Genomic DNA, 19760 nt, shown 5'->3' with positions numbered 1-19760 from the left:
CTAGTCAGCAGAAAGACAATACGTGATTACCAGTTATCTAACTTTAGATAGTAGGAAATAAAAACCTGCAGATGCTGGTTTAATTCGAAGATAGACATACAATGCTGGAGTAACTCGGCGGGTCAGGCAGCATCTCGGGCGAGAAGGAATGGGTGACTTTTCGAGTCAAGACCCTCCCACATCAGTCTGAAGAAGGGTCTCGACCTGAAACGTCACCCATTCCTTCACTCCCGAGATGCTGCCTGACCCGCTGAGTTACTCCAGCATTTTGTGTCTACCTTTAATAATAATAATAATAATAATACATTTTATTTATATAGCGCTTTTCATATACTCAAAGACGCTTTACAGAGATTTTGAGAACATAGGGAAATTAATAAATAGATAAATAAGTAAATAAATAAATGAACAGAGAAAGGAGACAGTAGGTGAGGTGACCTTCAGTGGTTGAAGGCAGTACTGAACAGGTGAGACTTCAGCGATGTTTTGAATGTGGTGAGTGTGGGGGAGTCTCTTAACGGTTTGGGGTAGTGAGTTCCATAGGGTGGGAGCAGCGATGGAGAAAGCCCTGTCCCCCCAGGATCTGAGTTTAGTCCGGATGTGGGGGGATAGGAGATTGGCAGCGGCAGAGCGGAGGGTGCAGGTGGGAGTGTGCCTGTGGAGGAGGTCGGTCAGGTAGGATGGGGCCAGGTTATGGAGGGCTTTGTAGGTTATGAGGAGGATTTTGTACTGGATTCTCTGGGGGATGGGGAGCCAGTGGAGTTTATAAAGGACGGGGGTGATATGGTCACGGATCGAGGTGTGTGTGAGTAGACGGGCAGCGGAGTTTTGAATGTATTGAAGTTTATTGATGATTTTTGAGGGTGCGCCATAGAGGAGGCTGTTGCAGTAGTCCAGACGGGAGGTGATGAAGGCGTGGATGAGGGTTTCTGCAGCTGTGGAGGAGAGGGATGGACGGAGACGGGCAATGTTTTTGAGGTGGAAGAAGGCTGTCTTGGTGATGTGTTTGATGTGTTTGTCGAAGGAGAGGGTTTGATCAAGGATGATTCCAAGATTCCGGATGTGAGGTGAGGTGGATACTGGGAGACCATCAATGTTGAGGATGAAGTTTTGCGTGGATTTGGTGAGCATTTTTGGACCAATGATGATGATTTCAGATTTGTTGCAATTGAGTTTGAGGAAGTTTGATTGAAGCCAAGATTTTATTTCAGTGATGCAGTTTGTCATTTCAGATAGTCCCTGCTTTCCCTCTCTCCCCCTTCCCAGTTCTCCCACTAGTCTTCCTGTCTCCGACTACATCCTATCTTTGTCCTGCTCCCTCCTCCCCTGACATCAGTCTGAAGAAGGGTCTCGACCCGAAATGTTACCCATTCCTTTTCCCCAGAGATGCTGCCTGATCCGCTGAGTTACTCCAGCATTTTGTGTATACGTGATTACAATCTAAGATAGACACTAAAAGCTGGAGAGAAGGAATGGGTGACGCTTCAGATCTGAAGAAGGGTCTCAACCCGAAACATCACCCATTCTTTCTCTGCAGAGATGCTGCCTGTCCTGCTGAGTTACTCCAGCTTTTTGTGTCTATCTTTGGTTTAAACCAGCATCTGCAGTTCCTTATTCACAAAAGTGCTGGAGTAACTCAGCAGGTCAGGCAGCATCTCAGGAGAGAAGGAATGGGTGACGTTTCGGGTCGAGACCCTTCTTCAGACTGATGTCAGGGGGGCGGGACAAAGGAAGGATATAGGTGGAGACAGGAAGATAGAGGGAGATCTGGGAAGGAGGAGGGGAAGGGGAAGGGCAAGCTGCCCAGGCGAAATATGAGGTGCTGTTCCTCCAATTTCCGGTGGGCCTCACTATGGCACTGGAGGAGGCCCATGACAGAAAGGTCAGACTGGGAATGGGAGGGGGAGTTGAAGTGCTCGGCCACCGGGAGATCAGCTCGGTTAATGCGGACCTAGCGCAGGTATTCAGCGAAGCGATCGCCGAGCCTGCGCTTGGTTTCGCCCATGTAAATAAGTTGACATCCAGAGCAGCGGATGCAATAGATGAGGTTGGAGGAGGTGCAGGTGAACCTTTGTCTCACCTGGAAAGACTGTTTGGGTCCTTGGATGGAGCTGAGGGGGGAGGCAAAGGGACAGGTGTTGCATCTCGTGCGGTTGCAGGGGAAAGTGCCCGGGGTTGGGGTGGTTTGTGTAGGAAGGGACAAGTGGACCAGGGAGTTACGGAGGGAACAGTCTCTGCGGAACGCAGAGAGGGGAGGGGATGGGAAGATATGGCCAGTGGTGGGGTCCCGTTGTCGGTGACGGAAATGTTGGTGGTTGATATGTTGGATCCGCTGGCTGGTGGGGTGGAAGGTAAGAACGAGGGGGATTATGTCCTTGTTGCGAGTGGGGGGAGGGGGAGCAAGAGCGGAGCTGCGGGATGTAGAAGAGACCCTAGTGAGAGCCTCATCTATAATGGAGGAGGGGAAGCCCCGTTTCCTGAAGAACGAGGACATCTCGGAAGCCCTAGTATGAAACACCTCATCCCGGGCGCAGATGCGGCGTAGATGGAGGAATTGGGAGTAGGGGATAGACTTTTTGCAGGGGACCGGGTGGGAAGAAGTGTAGTCCAGATAGCTCTGCAGTTCCTTCCCACACATGATTACAATCGAGCCATTTACAATGTGCAGATACATGATAAGGGAATAACGTTTAGTGCAAGGTAAAGCCAGCAAAGTCCGATCAAGGATAGTCCGAGGATCATCATAGAGGTAGATAGTAGTTCAGCACTGTTCCCTGGTTGTGGTAGGATGATTCAGTTGCCTGATAACAACTGGGAAGCAAGTGAACAACTGTCCCTGCTGTTATCAGGCAACTGAACCATCCTGCTGAATCAACTCAGTGGGTCAAGCAACATCTGGAGGAAAGGAATGGATAACGTTTTCGGTTGAGACCCTTCAGACTGTCATCTATATTCTATATTAACCCACTTTTCGCATCAACTCCTTACACACGAGGGGCAATTCACAGAGAGCCAATTGATCTACATCTTTGGGACATGCGAAGAAACCAGGATACCAAGGGTCTCGACCCGAAACGTCACCCATTCATTCTCTCCCGAGATGCTGCCTGACTTGCTGAGTTACTCCAGCATTTTGTGAATAAATCGATTTGTACCAGCATCTGCAGTTATTTTCTTATACATCCTGGGAGATATAGTTCTGGTTCTGGTTGATTACTGTGCAGACACCTCATAAGTGGTTATCTCGCGCAGGTTGGAGTGAGTAGAGAAGCGATTAAATTTTGAAGTGGGCCTTTTTGACCAAGTTGAGGAGATCTAGTTACTCAATCCCCTTTTTAAATGACTTAACATTGGGAGTTGTGTGTTGGGTGGTAACATATTCCATTCCCTTGTTGTCCTTGGGTAAAATGAATATTGGTAGCAAAGTTTATTGAAGTTTAGCGAGTTGATGATGTAGTCTTGTTTCATGGCAGTTGGTGCTCTGGGGTGACGGAAGATTTGATAGCGTGATTTTGTGAATCTCCTCGTAAATTGCAATAAGTCTTACCCACATGGTTAGAACCGTAATGGTGTATCCTTATTTTGATGTGTTTATGCTTTATTCTTAATTGTTAACTGTGTGTTTGTGTTGTCATTTGTGAGCGGAGCACCAAGGCACATTCCTTGTATCTGCACATACTTGGTCAATAAACTTATTCATTCATTCATTCATTCATTCCACGGAGCTCAAGGGTATCCCATCCGAGAGAAGTCAACATCAAGTTGCAGATGATACTAAGCTGGGGGGTAGTGTGAATTGTGAGGAAGATGCAATAAGGCTGCAGGGTGACTTGGACAGGTTGTGTGAGTGGGCGGATACATGGCAGATGCAGTTTAATGTAGATAAGTGTGAGGTTATTCACTTTGGAAGTAAGAATAGAAAGGCAGATTATTATCTGAATGGTGTCAGGTTAGGAAGAGGGGATGTTCAACGAGATCTGGGTGTCCTAGTGCATCAGTCACTGAAAGGAAGCATGCAGGTACAGCAGGCAGTGAAGAAAGCCAATGGAATGTTGGCCTTCATAACAAGAGGAGTTGAGTATAGGAGCAAAGAGGTCCTTCTACAGTTGTACCGGGCCCTGGTGAGACCGCACCTGGAGTACTGTGTGCAGTTTTGGTCTCCAAATTTGAGGAAGGATATTCTTGCTATTGAGGGCGTGCAGCGTAGGTTCACTAGGTTAATTCCCGGAATGGCGGGACTGTCGTATGTTGAAAGGCTGGAGCAATTAGGCTTGTATACACTGGAATTTAGAAGGATGAGGGGGGATCTTATTGAAACATATAAGATAATTAGGGGATTGGACACATTAGAGGCAGGAAACATGTTCCCAATGTTGGGGGAGTCCAGAACAAGGGGCCACAGTTTAAGAATAAGGGGTAGGCCATTTAGAACGGAGATGAGGAAGAACTTTTTCAGTCAGAGAGTGGTGAAGGTGTGGAATTCTCTGCCTCAGAAGGCAGTGGAGGCCAGTTCGTTGGATGCTTTCAAGAGAGAGCTGGAGAGCTCTTAAGGATAGCGGAGTGAGGGGGTATGGGGAGAAGGCAGGAACGGGGTATTGATTGAGAGTGATCAGCCATGATCGCATTAAATGGCGGTGCTGGCTCGAAGGGCTGAATGACCTACTCCTGCACCTATCACCTATTGTCTTTTGTCTATTATTCACGTTTGACCTGCGCTTGTAGTCATTACAAACAAAGCAGGCATTTTACTTTCTCCAGCGTGATCTTGTTGTTGTGGTTGTTGTTGTTGTTGAAAGGATCCCATATGGCTCCACAACACTCCAATTTGGGCCTGACCAAGGACTTGTCTGAATTTATTCCTTTCACGTTTAAAAAAAAAATGTAGACACTGCATTAACTTTCAAATCTGGTTCCGAATAAACCTCTCCTGCATTGGTGCTTCACCCTCTCCTCCCCCCCCCTCCCCCTCCCGCCTCCCCCTCACACTATCCCCCTCAAACCCCCTTATCCTCCTCCCTCCCTTTCCCCCCTCACAAGTCAAGTCAAGTCAACTTTATTTGTCACAAGATGTGCAGTGAAAAAGTGGCAACGCCTGCGGATTGTGCTAAAACTACAAAAAATAAATTAATACAGTAAATTAAATTAGTCCCTGGTAATATGAGAGTTAACAGTCCTGATGGCCTGTGGGAAGAAACTCCGTCTCATCCTCTCTGTTTTCACAGCGTGACAGCGGAGGCGTTTGCCTGACCGTAGCGGCTGGAACAGTCCGTTGCTGGGGTGGTAGGGGTCCCCCATAATGTTGCTGGCTCTGGATCTGCACCTCCTGATGTATAGGTCCTGCAGGGGGGCGAGTGTAGTTCCCACAGTGCCTTCAGCCGTACTCACTACTCTCCGCAGAGCCTTCCTGTCCCAATCAACCCCCCTTATCCTCCCTCCCCAGGAGATAGATTTAAACTTTAAAATGTGAATTGCCCCCCCCCCCCCCATATCAAAAATCTTCTAACCCACCACTCTATCTCCAGGTCCCTCAGGTCGGCCGACTTGGGGCTACTGACTATCCCGCGGTCCAGGCTTAAGCTCAGGGGTGACCGCGCTTTTGCGGTTGCAGCTCCTAGACTGTGGAACAGCATCCCTCTCCCCATCAGAACTGCCCCCTCCATCGACTCCTTTAAGTCCAGGCTCAAAACCTATTTCTACTCCCTAGCGTTTGTGGCCCTCTGAGGGGGCGTTGTGAGCTGTTTATGTATGTGCTGTTATGTTTGTGTGCCATTGTATGTTCGTTCTTAGTACCCGAACTGATGTACAGCACTTTGGTCAACGTGGGTTGTTTTTAAATGTGCTATACAAATAAAATTGACTTGACTTGACTTGGTCCGAAGAAGGGTCTCGACCCCGAGACGTCACCCATTCCTTCTCTCCTGAGATGCTGCCTGACCTGCTGAGTTACTAGAGAACTACCAACCTAACGTCCACTGAGGCCGAGTCCCTACGAGTAACTTCTCTACATCGGCGAGACCAAGCGCAGGCTCGGCGATCGTTTCGCTCAACACCTCCGCTCAGTCCGTCTTAACCTGATCTCCCCGTGGCTCAGCACTTCAACTCCCACTCCCATTCCCAATCTGACCTTTCTGTCCTGGGCCTCCTCCATTGTCAGAGTGAGGCCCAGCGCAAATTGGAGGAACAGCACCTCGTATTTCGCTTGTGTAGTTTACACCCCAGCGGTATGAACATTGACTTCTCTAACTTAAGTAACCCTTGCTCTCCCTCTCTATCCCCTTCCTAGTTCTCCCACTTCAGTCTGAAGAAGGGTCTCGACCCGAAACGTCACCCATTCCTCATCTCCTGAGATGCTGCCTGACCCGCTGAGTTACTCCAGCATTTTGTGAATAAATACCGTCGATTTGTACCAGCATCTGCAGTTATTTTCTTATACTTATATGAGTTGACTTGAATAACTTTAAAAATATAACACCGATTTCAATGAAACCTTTTCCATTAGCACCAAAGGGAGGACGGTGAGTAAGGTGGGCCAAAATTGTCGTGCTATCGTGTACCATTTTGGCTGTAGTTCAGGAACAAACGAACAAACAAACAAACGAGAGCTAAATTTGAGCCCACATTGTAACCCAACCCACGTGACCTGGATTTGACCACGTGACTGTGCCTTTTTTATATTAAAAAAACTTATCTTGTCCCGACACATTATTTTAAATCCGCACGACGCTCTAACTTTAAAAGAAATTTGGATCGAACGAGATTTGTGTTTTTAAATAAAAAGATGTAATGGTTGATGGAGGAGGTGTTTTTAAAAAAAAAAACAATGTGACCAACCGTCGCATGAAGCGGAAGCGGGGGGGTTGAGTGGACTACAACTCCCGGCGGGCTTTGACGCCAACTTCCGGCGCGGGGAGGCGTTGCGCGCGCAGCCGCGAGCTCGAGCGCGCTGGAGGAGGAGGCGGCTTCGCAACCGATTTAAAAATTATATTTATTATTATAAAAAACAAACCAAATGGGACGAAGTGGACGAATGGGCAGCTTGTTTTTATCAAACAATTAATACACAATCTATAAAACTAACCCCCCCCCCCCCCAAAAAAAAATGTTTTTTAAATTTATCCTTTTTGAGGGAATTGTCTGCGGGGGGAAAAAAATTGGGGATAAAAATTATTTTTTTACCTTCTAATCTACCTTTACTCCCAATGTATTTGATCATTTTGAAGCTTTTAAAAGCATGAGCTGCTGAAATCCTCAGAGAAGGGGGTAAGAGGAGGTGGGAGGGTCTAAATTTGGGGAAAATCATCTTTTTTTATACCTTAATTTATCTTTTTTCTTTTCTTTGGTGCAAATGTCTTTAAGCAGAGGGGGGGGGGGGGGGGTTAATAAATAAATAACTTGGTGAAAACCTCAGGCAAGGGGGTTGAGAAGAATTGGGAGTGTCTAAATTTGGGGGGTAAAATCTTTTTTTAACCTTCATTTGTCATTTTCTTTCCCCCTCTTTGATGTGAATGTCTTTAGGTAGAGAGGGTTTAAAAGAAAATAACCTGGTGAAATCCCTCGGGCAAGTGGGGTAAGAAGAAGTGGGAGGGTCTAAATTTGTGGACAAAAATCTTTTTTTACCCCTTCATTTCTTTGATGTGAATGTCCTTGGTTAGAGAGGGTTTAAAAGAAAGTAACCTGTTAAAATCCTGATGTGAGGAGAAAAAGGGGAGGGTGTTTTTTTCCATGGTTTAATTGCTCAGAGGGGTTTAATCCAGGGAGGGAGGGAGGGAGGGGGGGCTTTAAAAACTTTTAATTAGGGATCTTCAACCTGCAGTCTACAATTCCCTTTTTTTTTAAAATAACCATGGATACAGGCAAGGATGCCTCCTCTTTGCTAGTCCAAAGCTGGTTGAGCATTTGCTCCATGTCCTTCTCTAGTAAGTAAAGCAACAAAAAATATATATTCTCAAATCTTTTCCCCCTTTTATTTTTCCTGTAGGAATTAGGTTCTGTAGTTGTGCATCAGTTGTGTAGTGACTATAGTTTGTGATCATCTTGTATGTCACGAGGCTGTATATTTTATATTTTCTCTTGTAAATTAAACATTTTAAAAAAATCTGTCGCATATAATGTCTACAAATGTCATCTGTGTTTGCAGTCATGTTTTTGTGCTTCAGTCTCAATTTAAAAGTTTAATGTAGTCTAACCTTTTCTCCAAATTTCTTCCAATCTTGCTGTTTTTGCTCTCTGACCTCTGTATGTTTCCAAATTTCTAATGTTTGATATTTTGCAATGCAGTTGAAAAGTGTTTCTCAACAGTGTTGTTATTTATCTTTAAATATTTTTTGCAATGTCTGCCTTGTAAGTGAAGTGTAGTCTCACTTGAGGAAGAACATTTGCAAAAGAGGAGGATGTGGATTCTGATTTGTTACACAAATGTTACGAACTGCAGGGAGAGGAGCTGTTCTAAGTGCACTGGTTTCGCTTCTGTGCTTCTCCCTCCTCTGCTTTTAAACCTTTTCCGTTCCTAAGAGCAATGGCTGGGTTAATAGAATGGGCAAGGTTGGCTTGTAAGGCTGTAAGTATATGTAAAATTGAAGCTGTCTCTCGATTTGTGTTTCTTTTTTGTGTGTATGCGTGCATTTGCCCTGTGGTGCAGTGGTTGGCTTAAAAAAACAGCAGCTGTCAAGTTGGGCTTGGCAAAATGATGAATGAATGAGTGAGTCTCGTTGCTTAGTGTTGTTTAACTGAAGGACTTTGCTGATTCAAGATAGAGCAAAGTTTGGATTATTAAAAAAAAGTGCTGGAGTAACTCATAATAACAAGGAACTGCAGATGCTGGTTGTCTGAAGAAGGTCCTGACATGAAACGTCACTTATCTATGTTCTCCAAAGGTGCTGCCTGAACCGCTGAGTTACTCCAGCACTTCGTCTTTTTATTGCTCGAGTAACTCTGTAGGTCGGGCAGCATCACTGTAGAACATGGATAGGTGACGTTTCAGGTCGGAAACCACCTACCTTCAGGCTGATTGTGTTGTGGGGGAGTAAGCTGGAATGGGTCGTGGAGAAGGGGGCAGACTTGACCTGCTGAATTACTCCAGCACTTCCTCTTTGTTAGTAAACCAGCATCTGCATTTCCTTGTGTCTCCCATGTAGTTTAGATAGTTGGTACTCCTGGCCTTGTGTAATCCATTCTGCATTGTTCTCTGATCGTTTATTTTTGTTTGATTTAAGACCATTGCTATTGTTTCCTTCTACTTTACTTGGCAGTACTTGTGACAGGAATTTTTTCCCCCTCTCGTCTAAATGAATGGCTTTCCATGCTTTGCCTTTTGTTGAATTAGTGTGCTGTTCATAAACGTAGAGAGAAGAAGTGGATGCCCTAAACCTCTGTTGTACAAGGCATTTTGGAATCTCCCCTTTATTGTGATCACAGGGGAAACTATGGGCTTTTGAACAGTGCAACCGTCACATGCTATATGCTTGCGAGCAAGTAACTCCAGAGAGTTGCATGGCGTCACAGGTAGATAGGTGATCAAGAAGGCTTTCGGCACATCAGTCAGAGTATTGAGTATAGAAGTTGGGAGGTCATGCCTGCATGGGTTTTCTCCAGGTGCTCCGGTTTCCTCCCTCATTCCAAAGACCTACAGCTTTGTAGAGCTTAATTGGCTTCCATAAATTGTCCTTGGTGTGTAGGATGTGAAACTGTAATGACATAGAGCTGGTGTGAACGGTGCTCATTGATCGGAGTGGACTCAGTGGGCCAAAGGACCTGTTTTCACGCTGTCTCTCTAAGCTCAACTATTTTTGAAACACTCAAACCTGAAACTTCTCGCTTTGGCCTTCCTGTTAACAGCGGAACCTAACAAGGTTTTGAGGTAATAAATAATTAATTCGCCACAATGCACAGATATTGTGTAACTGACCAATGATTTCAACGTAATTAATGCACTGCAACACAGGAACAGGCTCTTTGGCCCAGTGTGGAAGCAAGGAACTGCAGATGCTGTTTTACAAAATGAGATGCAAAATGCTTGAGTAACTGAGCCGGTCAGGCAGCATCTCTGGAGAACATGGATATGTGACATTTTGGGTCAACACCCATCATCAGACTGAGCTCGACTCGAAACATCACCTTTCCAAATTCTCCAGAGATGCGGTCTGACCTGCTGAGTTACTCGAGCATTTTGTGTCTTTTGTATATTAACCAGCATTTGCAGTTCCTTCTTTCTACATAGGAACAGAATTAAGCCATTAGGTCATGGCTGATCTATTTTTGCCCCTCTCAATCCCAGTCTCCTTTCTCCTCCCTGTAACCTTTGAAGTCCTTAGTAATCAAGAATTTATCAATCTTCACTTTAAAAATACTCAATGACAGTCTCCACTGCTGTCTGTGGCAGTGAATTTCACAGACTCACCACCCTTTGGCTATTGAAATTCCCAACCTGAAACATCACCCATCCATGTTCTCCAGGGATGCTACCTGACTTTAGTTTAGTTTAGAGATACAGCGCGGAAACAGGCCCTTTCGGCCCACTGGGTCCGCGCCGACCAGCGATTCCCGCACATTAACACCATCCTGTACCCACTAGGGACAAGTTTTACATTTACCAAGCCAATTAACCTACAAACCTGTACGTCCTTGGAGTGTGGGAGGAAACCGAAGATCTCGGAGAAAACCCACGCAAGTCACAGGGAGTACGGTACAGACAGCAACCGTAGTCGGGATCGAACCCGGGTCTCCGGCGCTGCATTTGCTGTAAGGCAGCAACTCTACCGCTGCGCCACTGTGTCGCGGTAGACTTGCTGAGTTACTGCAGCACCGTCTTTTGGCCCAACGTACCCATGCTAGTTTCATCTGAAGAAGGGTCTCGACCCGAAACATCACCTATTCTTTTTCTCCAGAGATGCTGTCTGACCTGCTGAGTTACTCCAGCTTTTTGTGTGTACTAGTTTCATTGGCTTGTATCCGTCTAAACCTTTCCTGCCAAGTACCTGTCTGAATGACTTTTAATATTTACTTTAGTATTTTACTTCAGAGATACAGCACGAAACAGGTCCTTTGGTCCACCGAGTCCATGCCGACCAGTGATCACCCCGTACACTAACACTATCCTACACACTAGGGTTAATTTACAGAAGCCAATTTACTTTCAAACTTGCATGTCTTTGGAGTGTGGGAGGAAACCGGAGCACCTGGAGAAAACCCACAAACTCCATACTGAAAGCAACCGAGGTCAATATCGAACTCGGGTCTCTGGTGCTGTAAAGCAGCAACTCTCCCACTGCGCCACCCCCTTACCAAATGGTAATGTGCTAAATCGCTTTTTAATGCTTCTCAAATGCCTCCATTGCTGATGCAGAGGGACGGGCAGCTGAAATATTTCTTAAAGTAGTCAGATTTCCTCCTGGACTGGAATGACTAGTTATTGCAGTAACCTCGAGGTTAAATGCAAATATCTAGTGGATATTCTGGGTCTTAAATGAGTTGCTGCATGGTCCTTATTGTAGCAGCTGCAGATGCCTGAGCTAACACTTTTGGAGCAATAACTGTCTGGTTCTTGTTAACCCCACTCGCTGGCACCATTTGCATTGCTTCCAGTTGAACTCGCCTTCATCTGTTGGGTCATTGATTGCAAGGGTCAGGGAGTCACATTGCAGCTTTTGTAGGAGTTTGGACAGGCTGCATTTTGGAGTACTGAGTGCAGTTCAGATCGCCCCACTGCAGGAAGGATGTGGAGGCTTTGGAGAGGGTGCAGAAGAGGTGCTGCTTGGATTAGAAGGTATTAGTTGCAAGGAGTGCTTGGACAAATTTGCATTGGAGATTGAGGGGAGACCTGATAGATGTTTATAAAACTGAGTCATAGAGGATAGACGGTCAGAACCTTTTTCCCCAGGGTGGAAATGTTAGTTTAGTTTATTGTCACGGTGTACTGAGGTACAGTGAAAAGCTTTTGTTGCGTGCTATCCAATCAGTGGAAAGACAATACATGATTACAATTGAGCCATCCACAATGTACAGATACATGATAAAGTGAATAACGTTTAGTGCAAGACAATGTCCAGTAAAGTCCCATTAAAGATAATCTGAGGGTCTCCAATGAGATAGATGGGACAGTTGCCCGATAACAGCTAGGAAAAAAAACTCCCTGAATCAGTTTGAAATGTCAAAGACTAGAGGGCTTTAAGGTGAGAGGGGCAAAGTTTAAAGGAGCAAGAATATTTTTAGACAGAGAATAGTGGGTGCCTGGAGTGTTTCTGCCATTGGTGGTAGTGGAGGCAGATACGATAATGCTGTTTGAGGTGTTTTAGGTAGGCCAATGGATATGGATCACATTTCAGGTAGAGGCTATTAGTTTAACTTAGCATCATATTTGGTGTGACATCGTGGGCCGAGGGGCGTGTTTTTGTGCTGTACGTCTTTGGAGTGTGGGAGGAAACCAGAGCACCCGGTGAAAATCTACACGGTTACAGGGAGAATGTACAAACTCCGTACAGATAGCACCCGTAGCCAAGATCAAATTTGGGTCTCTGGCTTTGTAAGGCAGCAACTCTACTGCTGCGCCACTTTGGCTGGAAGAATGATTTGTTTTATAGCAAAATTAAATAAGGAATTGGAATGAAATGATGGGGAATTGAGTGATTCAAGAAGAAATGGGCAAAATATTTTCTTTTGCTGCAATATCTACAGTCAAAACTCTGTAAAAGTCGTTTGTAGAACTCTTCTACGATGGTAACTGCCTGTTGATGAAATAGTTAAAGACTTCAGAGTTAGTCATTCATTAATTATCTATTTTAGGAATGTCAATTACACCTTGGGTAATTAAGTTTTATGGTTTGGATTAGGTTTGTGATGTGTCTGGGCCTGTCAATTGGCTTGTGTTTGTCTTTTTATAAGTCCTTGTAAAGTAAAGTTTTCATTTGTTGCACACGGGAGGGCTGGTGGTAATGGGAAAGGTTATTGAGAGGGATCATTCTTGAGGCTTGGGAGTTGCTCTTCACCTTGTCTGGCAGCAGGGAGTGAGCTGCTCAAGATCTTTGAGATGCAACGGTTGGCAAAATTCCAAATCCCAAGTATGACGACAAGGCTTTTAGAATTGGTATCAGACGGGACAAGATTGGGCAGTTTGACCATCTCAGATCTTAGGCCAGTATCCCACTCCCCCTCCCCCAGCAGCTGGTGCCCTTGATCTCAGAGCAAGTTTAGAACCAAGTGTAACACCAAAGCTAGATAGATTTGTGATTAGTAGGGGTTTCATGGGTTATGAGGTGAAGGTAGGAGAATGGGGTTAGGAGGGAGAGATAGATCAGCCATGATTGAATGGCGGAGTAGACTGGGTGGGCCGAATGGCCTTATTCTGTTCCTATCACATGATACACTTGGGGCAGCACAGTGGCGCAGCAGTAAAGTAGCTGGTTTACAGCACCAGAGATCCGGGTTTGATCCTGACTACAATAGACAATAGACAATAGGTGCAGGAGTAGGCCATTCAGTCCTTCGAGCCAGCCATTCAATGCGATCATGGCTGATCACTCTCAATCAGTACCCCGTTCCTGCCTTCTCCCCATACCCCCTCACTCCGCTATCCTTAAGCGCTCTATCCAGCTCTCTCTTGAAAGCATCCAACGAACTGGCCTCCACTGCCTTCTGAGGCAGAGAATTCCACACCTTCACCACCCTCTGACTGAAAAAGTTCTTCCTCATCTCCGTTCTAAATGGCCTCCCCGTTATTCTCAAACTGTGGCCCCTTGTTCTGGACTCCCCCAACATTGGGAACATGTTATCTGCCTCTAATGTGTCCAATCCCCTAATTATCTTATATGTTTCAATAAGATCCCCCCTCATCCTTCTAAATTCCAGTGTATACAAGCCCAATCGCTCCAGCCTTTCAACATACGACAGTCCCGCCATTCCGGGAATTAACCTAGTGAACCTACGCTGCACGCCCTCCATAGCAAGAATATCCTTCCTCAAATTTGGAGACCAAAACTGCACACAGTACTCCAGGTGCGGTCTCACCAGGGCCCGGTACAACTGTAGAAGGACCTCTTTGCTCCTATACTCAACTCCTCTTGTTACGAAGGCCAACATTCCATTGGCTTTCTTCACTGCCTGCTGTACCTGCATGCTTCCTTTCATTGACTGATGCACTAGGACACCCAGATCTCGTTGAACTCCCCCTCCTCCTAACTTGACACCATTCAGATAATAATCTGCCTTTCTATTCTTACTTCCAAAGTGAATAATCTCACACTTATCTACATTAAACTGCATCTGCCATGTATCCGCCCACTCACACAACCTGTCCAAGTCACCCTGCAGCCTTATTGCATCTTCCTCACAATTCACACTACCCCCCAACTTAGTATCATCTGCAAATTTGCTAATGGTACTTTTAATCCCTTCGTCTAAGTCATTAATGTATATCGTAAATAGCTGGGGTCCCAGCACCGAACCTTGCGGTACCCCACTGGTCACTGCCTGCCATTCCGAAAGGGACCCATTTATCCCCACTCTTTGCTTTCTGTCTGTCAACCAATTTTCTATCCATGTCAGTACCCTACCCCCAATACCATGTGCCCTAATTTTGCCCACTAATCTCCTATGTGGGACCTTGTCGAAGGCTTTCTGAAAGTCGAGGTACACCACATCCACTGACTCTCCCTTGTCAATTTTACTAGTTACATCCTCAAAAAATTCCAGTAGATTTGTCAAGCATGATTTCCCCTTCGTAAATCCATGCTGACTCGGAATGATCCCGTTACTGCTATCCAAATGCTCAGCAATTTCGTCTTTTATAATTGACTCCAGCATCTTCCCCACCACTGATGTCAGACTAACTGGTCTATAATTACCCGTTTTCTCTCTCCCTCCTTTCTTAAAAAGTGGGATAACATTTGCTATCCTCCAATCCACAGGAACTGATCCTGAATCTATAGAACATTGAAAAATGATCTCCAATGCTTCCACTATTTCTCGAGCCACCTCCTTAAGTACTCTGGGATGCAGACCATCAGGCCCTGGGGATTTATCAGCCTTCAGTCCCATCAGTCTACCCAAAACCATTTCCTGCCTAATGTGGATTTCCTTCAGTTCCTCCATCACCCTAGGTTCTCCGGCCCCTAGAACATTTGGGAGATTGTGTGTATCTTCCTCAGTGAAGACAGATCCAAAGTAACGGTTAAACTCGTCTGCCATTTCTTTGTTCCCCATAATAAATTCCCCTGCTTCTGTCTTCAAGGGACCCACATTTGCCTTGACTATTTTTTTCCTCTTCACGTACCTAAAAAAACTTTTGCTATCCTCCTTTATATTATTGGCTAGTTTACCCTCGTACCTCATCTTTTCTCCCCGTATTGCCTTTTTAGTTAACTTTTGTTGCTCTTTAAAAGAGTCCCAATCCTCTGTCTTCCCACTCTTCTTTGCTATGTTATACTTCCTCTCCTTAATTTTTATGCTGTCCCTGACTTCCCTTGTCAGCCACAGGTGTCTCTTACTCCCCTTAGAGTCTTTCCACCTCTTTGGAATAAATTGATCCTGCAACCTCTGCATTATTCCCAGGAATACCTGCCATTGCTGTTCTACCGTCTTCCCTGCTAGGGCCTCCTTCCAGTCAATTTTGGCCAGCTCCTGCCTCATGCCTCTGTAATCCCCTTTGCTATACTGTAATACCAACACTTCCGATTTTCCCTTCTGCCTTTCCATTTGCAGAGTAAAACTTATCATGTTGTGATCACTGCCTCCTAATGGCTCTTTTACCTCTAGTCCCCTTATCAGATCAGGATCATTACACAACACTAAATCCAGAATTGCCTTCTCCCTGGTAGGCTCCAGTACAAGCTGTTCTAAGAATCCATCTCGAAGGCACTCTACAAACTCTCTTTCCTGGGGTCCATTTCCAACCTGATTTTCCCAGTCTACCTGCATGTTGAAATCTCCCATAACCACCATAGCATTACATTTTTGACACGCCAATTTTATCTCCTGATTCAACTTGCACCCTACGTCGAGGCTACTGTTTGGGGGCCTATAGATAACTCCCATTAGGGTCTTTTTACCCTTACGATTTCTCATTTCTATCCATACTGATTCAACATCTCCTGATTCTATGTCACCCCTTGCAAGGGAATGAATATCATTCCTTACCATCAGAGCAACCCCACCCCCTCTGCCCACCTGTCTGTCTTTTCTATACGTTGTGTACCCCTGAATATTCAGTTCCCAGCCCTGGTCCTCTTGTAGCCATGTCTCAGTGATCCCTACAACTTCATACTTGCCCATGACTAACTGAGCCTCAAGCTCATCCACTTTATTTTTTATACTACGCGCATTTAAGTACAACACTTTAACTTCTGTATTTACCTCCCCTCTCAAATCGTTCACAATTGGCCCTGCCCTTAATTTCTTTTCCCCTCTAGAACTTCTGTTCCCATTCTTCCGAGAGTCTTTTTGCAATATCTCCTGTATTCCCTTTTACCTCATCTTCATATTCACAATTTGCTGTCTGTATGGAGTTTGTACGTTCTCCCCGTGACCTGTGTGGGTTTTCTTCGGGAGCTCCGGTTTCCTCCCACACTCCAAAGGCGTGCGGGTTTGTAGATTAATTGGCTCCTGTAGAATTATAAATTGCCCCTAGTGTGTCTAATCGTGTTAGTGGACTCAATGGGCCGAAGGGCCTGTTTGGTCGGGACCCTTCAGTCCGATCCATGTTCTCCAGAGATGCTGCACGACCCGCTGAGTTACTCCAGCACTTTGTGGCCTTTTGCGTAAACCAGTATCTTCTGCAATTCTTAAGGGGGAAGTGAGAACTGGAAAAGAGCGGTGGAGGGGGTGGGACAAAGCATGGCAAGGAATAGAACCATGTAGCATGAAAACTGTCCCTCTGGCCCAAATTGTGCATGCTGACCAGGATGCCCCATCTACACTAGTTTCACCTGCCCCAGCCTGGCCTTTGCAGCTGTTCTTTCCATGTCCCTGTCCAAGTTTCCAAAATAACTCAGCAGGTCGGCCATCACCTCTAGAGAACATGGATGGGTGACGTTTTGGGTCGGAACCCTCCTTTACCCTTCTGTAGTTCCTTGTCTCCTTAACTAATCAATCTGTCGCTCTGTCTCACGCTGCTCTGTTGAACGAAGGTTTGTGAGACTGGTTTAGTTGCCTGTGGTAGACACAAAATGCAGGAGTAACTCAGCGGGTCAGGCAGCATCTCTGGAGAGAAGGAATGGGTGATATTTCGGGTTGAAACTCTTCTTCAGTCTGAGGAAGGGTCTGCCTGATCCGCTGAGTTACCCCAGCATTTTGTGTCTACCTCCGATTTAAACCAGCATCTGCAGTTTATTTTCCTACTGGTTTAGTTGTCTTTTGCTTTTCCTCCTAATTTTTATATTTTTGTTCTTCTTGCAGAAGATCTGGTGTCCTGTGGCTGTCTATCGTCCGATTGAGAATTGAAGAGGAGAGCCGCACTTCTCTTCCGCTGTGAAGGGCACGGCTTCGAATCGTCTGCCTGAGTGCCAAGGAACCATCCGCTCATCATGTCCTCCATGCTTTGAAGATTGGGTGATCTGAAGAGAGGGAGTGTATTTTTTTGTTTCTCCCTGTGGTGGAGAAGCTGTGGGAGGATCGGACGTTCTCCCATCGCCCACTCTCCCTAAGATGGCCACGGACCCTGGAGAGCCAGCGGCCCCGGGGGACCCCAGCAAACCGGGCGGCATGTCCTCCGGCGCCGGCCAGCCCCCAGCCAGCGCCTCGCCCCCTCCTCCGTCCCAGCCGAGGGACAAGAGCGCAGAGAACCACCGCTTCGTCCGCCGTAGCCTGGAGCTGGTGGAGCGGGAAGGGGCGGCGCGGCCGCCGGCTGTCGACGGCAAGACCGACCCGGCAACGCCCAGAGCCGCCGGCAACACTGACGGCGCCAGGGACTCGCTCAAGGAAAGGACCGAGAAAGAGAACGAAGAGGAGGCTGAAATGAAGGCAGTTGCTACCTCGCCGGGAGGCCGCTTCTTGAAGTTCGACATCGAGCTCGGAAGGGGAGCCTTCAAGACAGTCTACAAAGGGCTGGATACAGAGACATGGGTGGAAGTTGCTTGGTGTGAACTGCAGGTCAGTGCCTCTTTGCTAATATGACGTAGAACGGTACGTGTAATGGCAACTTCCAGACTTTGTCAATGAATTATTTTCCAATTGCCATTACTACACAGGGAGTCGGTGTGAACTTATGCAAACCCAACAGAACAGTCCTTCCTGTCGTTTTTTTTTTAGTTTAATTAGTTGTTTATTGAAGTATATATATATATATATATATATTTACCTATATACATGTTCATCTAACCCTGTTCATCTAACAACCGCCCCCAAGTGTCCAAAATAATACGGCAAGACATATCTAGACAAAATAATATAATCTGAGGAAAGACATTCTTGCCATAGAGGGAGTACAGAGAAGGTTCACCAGATTGATTCCTGGGATGGCAGGACTTTCATATGAAGAAAGACTGGATAGACTCGGCTTGTACTCACTGGAATTTAGAAGATTGAGGGGGGATCTTATAGAAACTTACAAAATTCTTAAGGGGTTGGACAGGCTAGATGCAGGAAGATTGTTCCCGATGTTGGGGAAGTCCAGAACAAGGGGTCACAGTTTAAGGATAAGGGGGAAGTCTTTTAAGACCGAGATGAGAACGTTTTTTTTTCACACAGAGAGTGGTGAATCTGTGGAATTCTCTGCCACAAAAGGTAGTTGAGGCCAGTTCATTGGCTATATTTAAGAGGGAGTTAGATGTGGCCCTTGTGGCTAAAAGGATCAGGGGGTATGGAGAAAAGGCAGGTACAGGATACTGAGTTGGATGATCAGCCATGATCATATTGAATGGGGATGCGTACAGGCTCGAAGGGCCGAATGGCCTACTCCTGCACCTATTTTCTATGTTTCTATAGTATGCCAACAGTAATTAGCCTAGACATAAATGGCTCCTACAGTACAAATAGACACAAAACGCTGAAGTAACTGGGCGGTTAGGCAGCATCCCTGGGGAGCGTGGATAGGTGGTGTTTTGGGTCGGGACCCTTCTAGATCCATGTTATTCCACTTCCATTCCCTGCACACCAGGGGCAATTTACCTGCAAAGCTGCATGTGTTTGGAATGCTGGTAGAAACCGGAGCACCCGGACACCCACCCGGTCACAGGGAGAACGAGTAAACTCCACGCACGCACGCACACGCAAACAGCATCTGAGGTCCGTATGGAACCCGGATCTCTGGGTCTGTGAGGCAGCAGCTCTATCAGTGCCAAGGATATGCTCTTGATGTAGGTCATTTCTCTCCAGCTTTCCCACCCAGTTCCCTTTTCCCAGCACGTTACTTCCACCCCTCGATCACTGCACAGTCTTGCCTTCCTTCCCAATCCGACTGGGAAAGGAGGGGGGAGTGTTTCCTCAAAGGTTCCCGGAGTGAAGCATTGAAAATGTTGTAGACACAAAATGCTGGAGTAACTCTGCGGGTCAGGCAGCATCTCTGGAGAAAAAGGATGGGTGACGTTTCGGGTCGGAACCCTTCATCAGGTTCCTCATTGTAAATGTAATCCCTGATCAATCAAAACAGTAACCGAAGAAGGGGGAAAAATAAATTGGATTAGCACGCAATTTATTTTTACCCTTGGATAACAAACTCTCAGAAACCAGCTGCTGGTACCACCTGCTACACCTGATGACAAGAATGTTTGCGTGTGATGCATGCATTGATTGATGAAGGCAGACCTGCATTAACATTATGCATTTTGCGTTCGCCA

The 19760-nt window shown here is 46.1% G+C and overlaps 1 protein-coding gene across 1 annotated transcript in view; it reads left to right on the top strand.

Annotated features, from left to right (window-relative positions):
• The first annotated feature begins 8436 nt into the window (after positions 1 to 8436).
• Positions 8437 to 19760, top strand: part of LOC144611187 (serine/threonine-protein kinase WNK3-like) — a 91472-nt gene continuing 80148 nt past the window's right edge. The window contains exons 1-2 of the mRNA XM_078430239.1: positions 8437 to 8557; positions 17383 to 18075. Coding sequence (XP_078286365.1) covers positions 17632 to 18075 — 444 coding nt within the window. The 5' untranslated portion in view covers positions 8437 to 8557; positions 17383 to 17631. The remainder of the gene's footprint in view (positions 8558 to 17382; positions 18076 to 19760) is intronic.

This window comes from Rhinoraja longicauda, chromosome 39, assembly GCF_053455715.1.
Source record: "Rhinoraja longicauda isolate Sanriku21f chromosome 39, sRhiLon1.1, whole genome shotgun sequence".
Taxonomy (NCBI): domain Eukaryota; kingdom Metazoa; phylum Chordata; class Chondrichthyes; order Rajiformes; family Arhynchobatidae; genus Rhinoraja; species Rhinoraja longicauda.
This window is presented reverse-complemented; position numbering and strand designations above follow the sequence as displayed.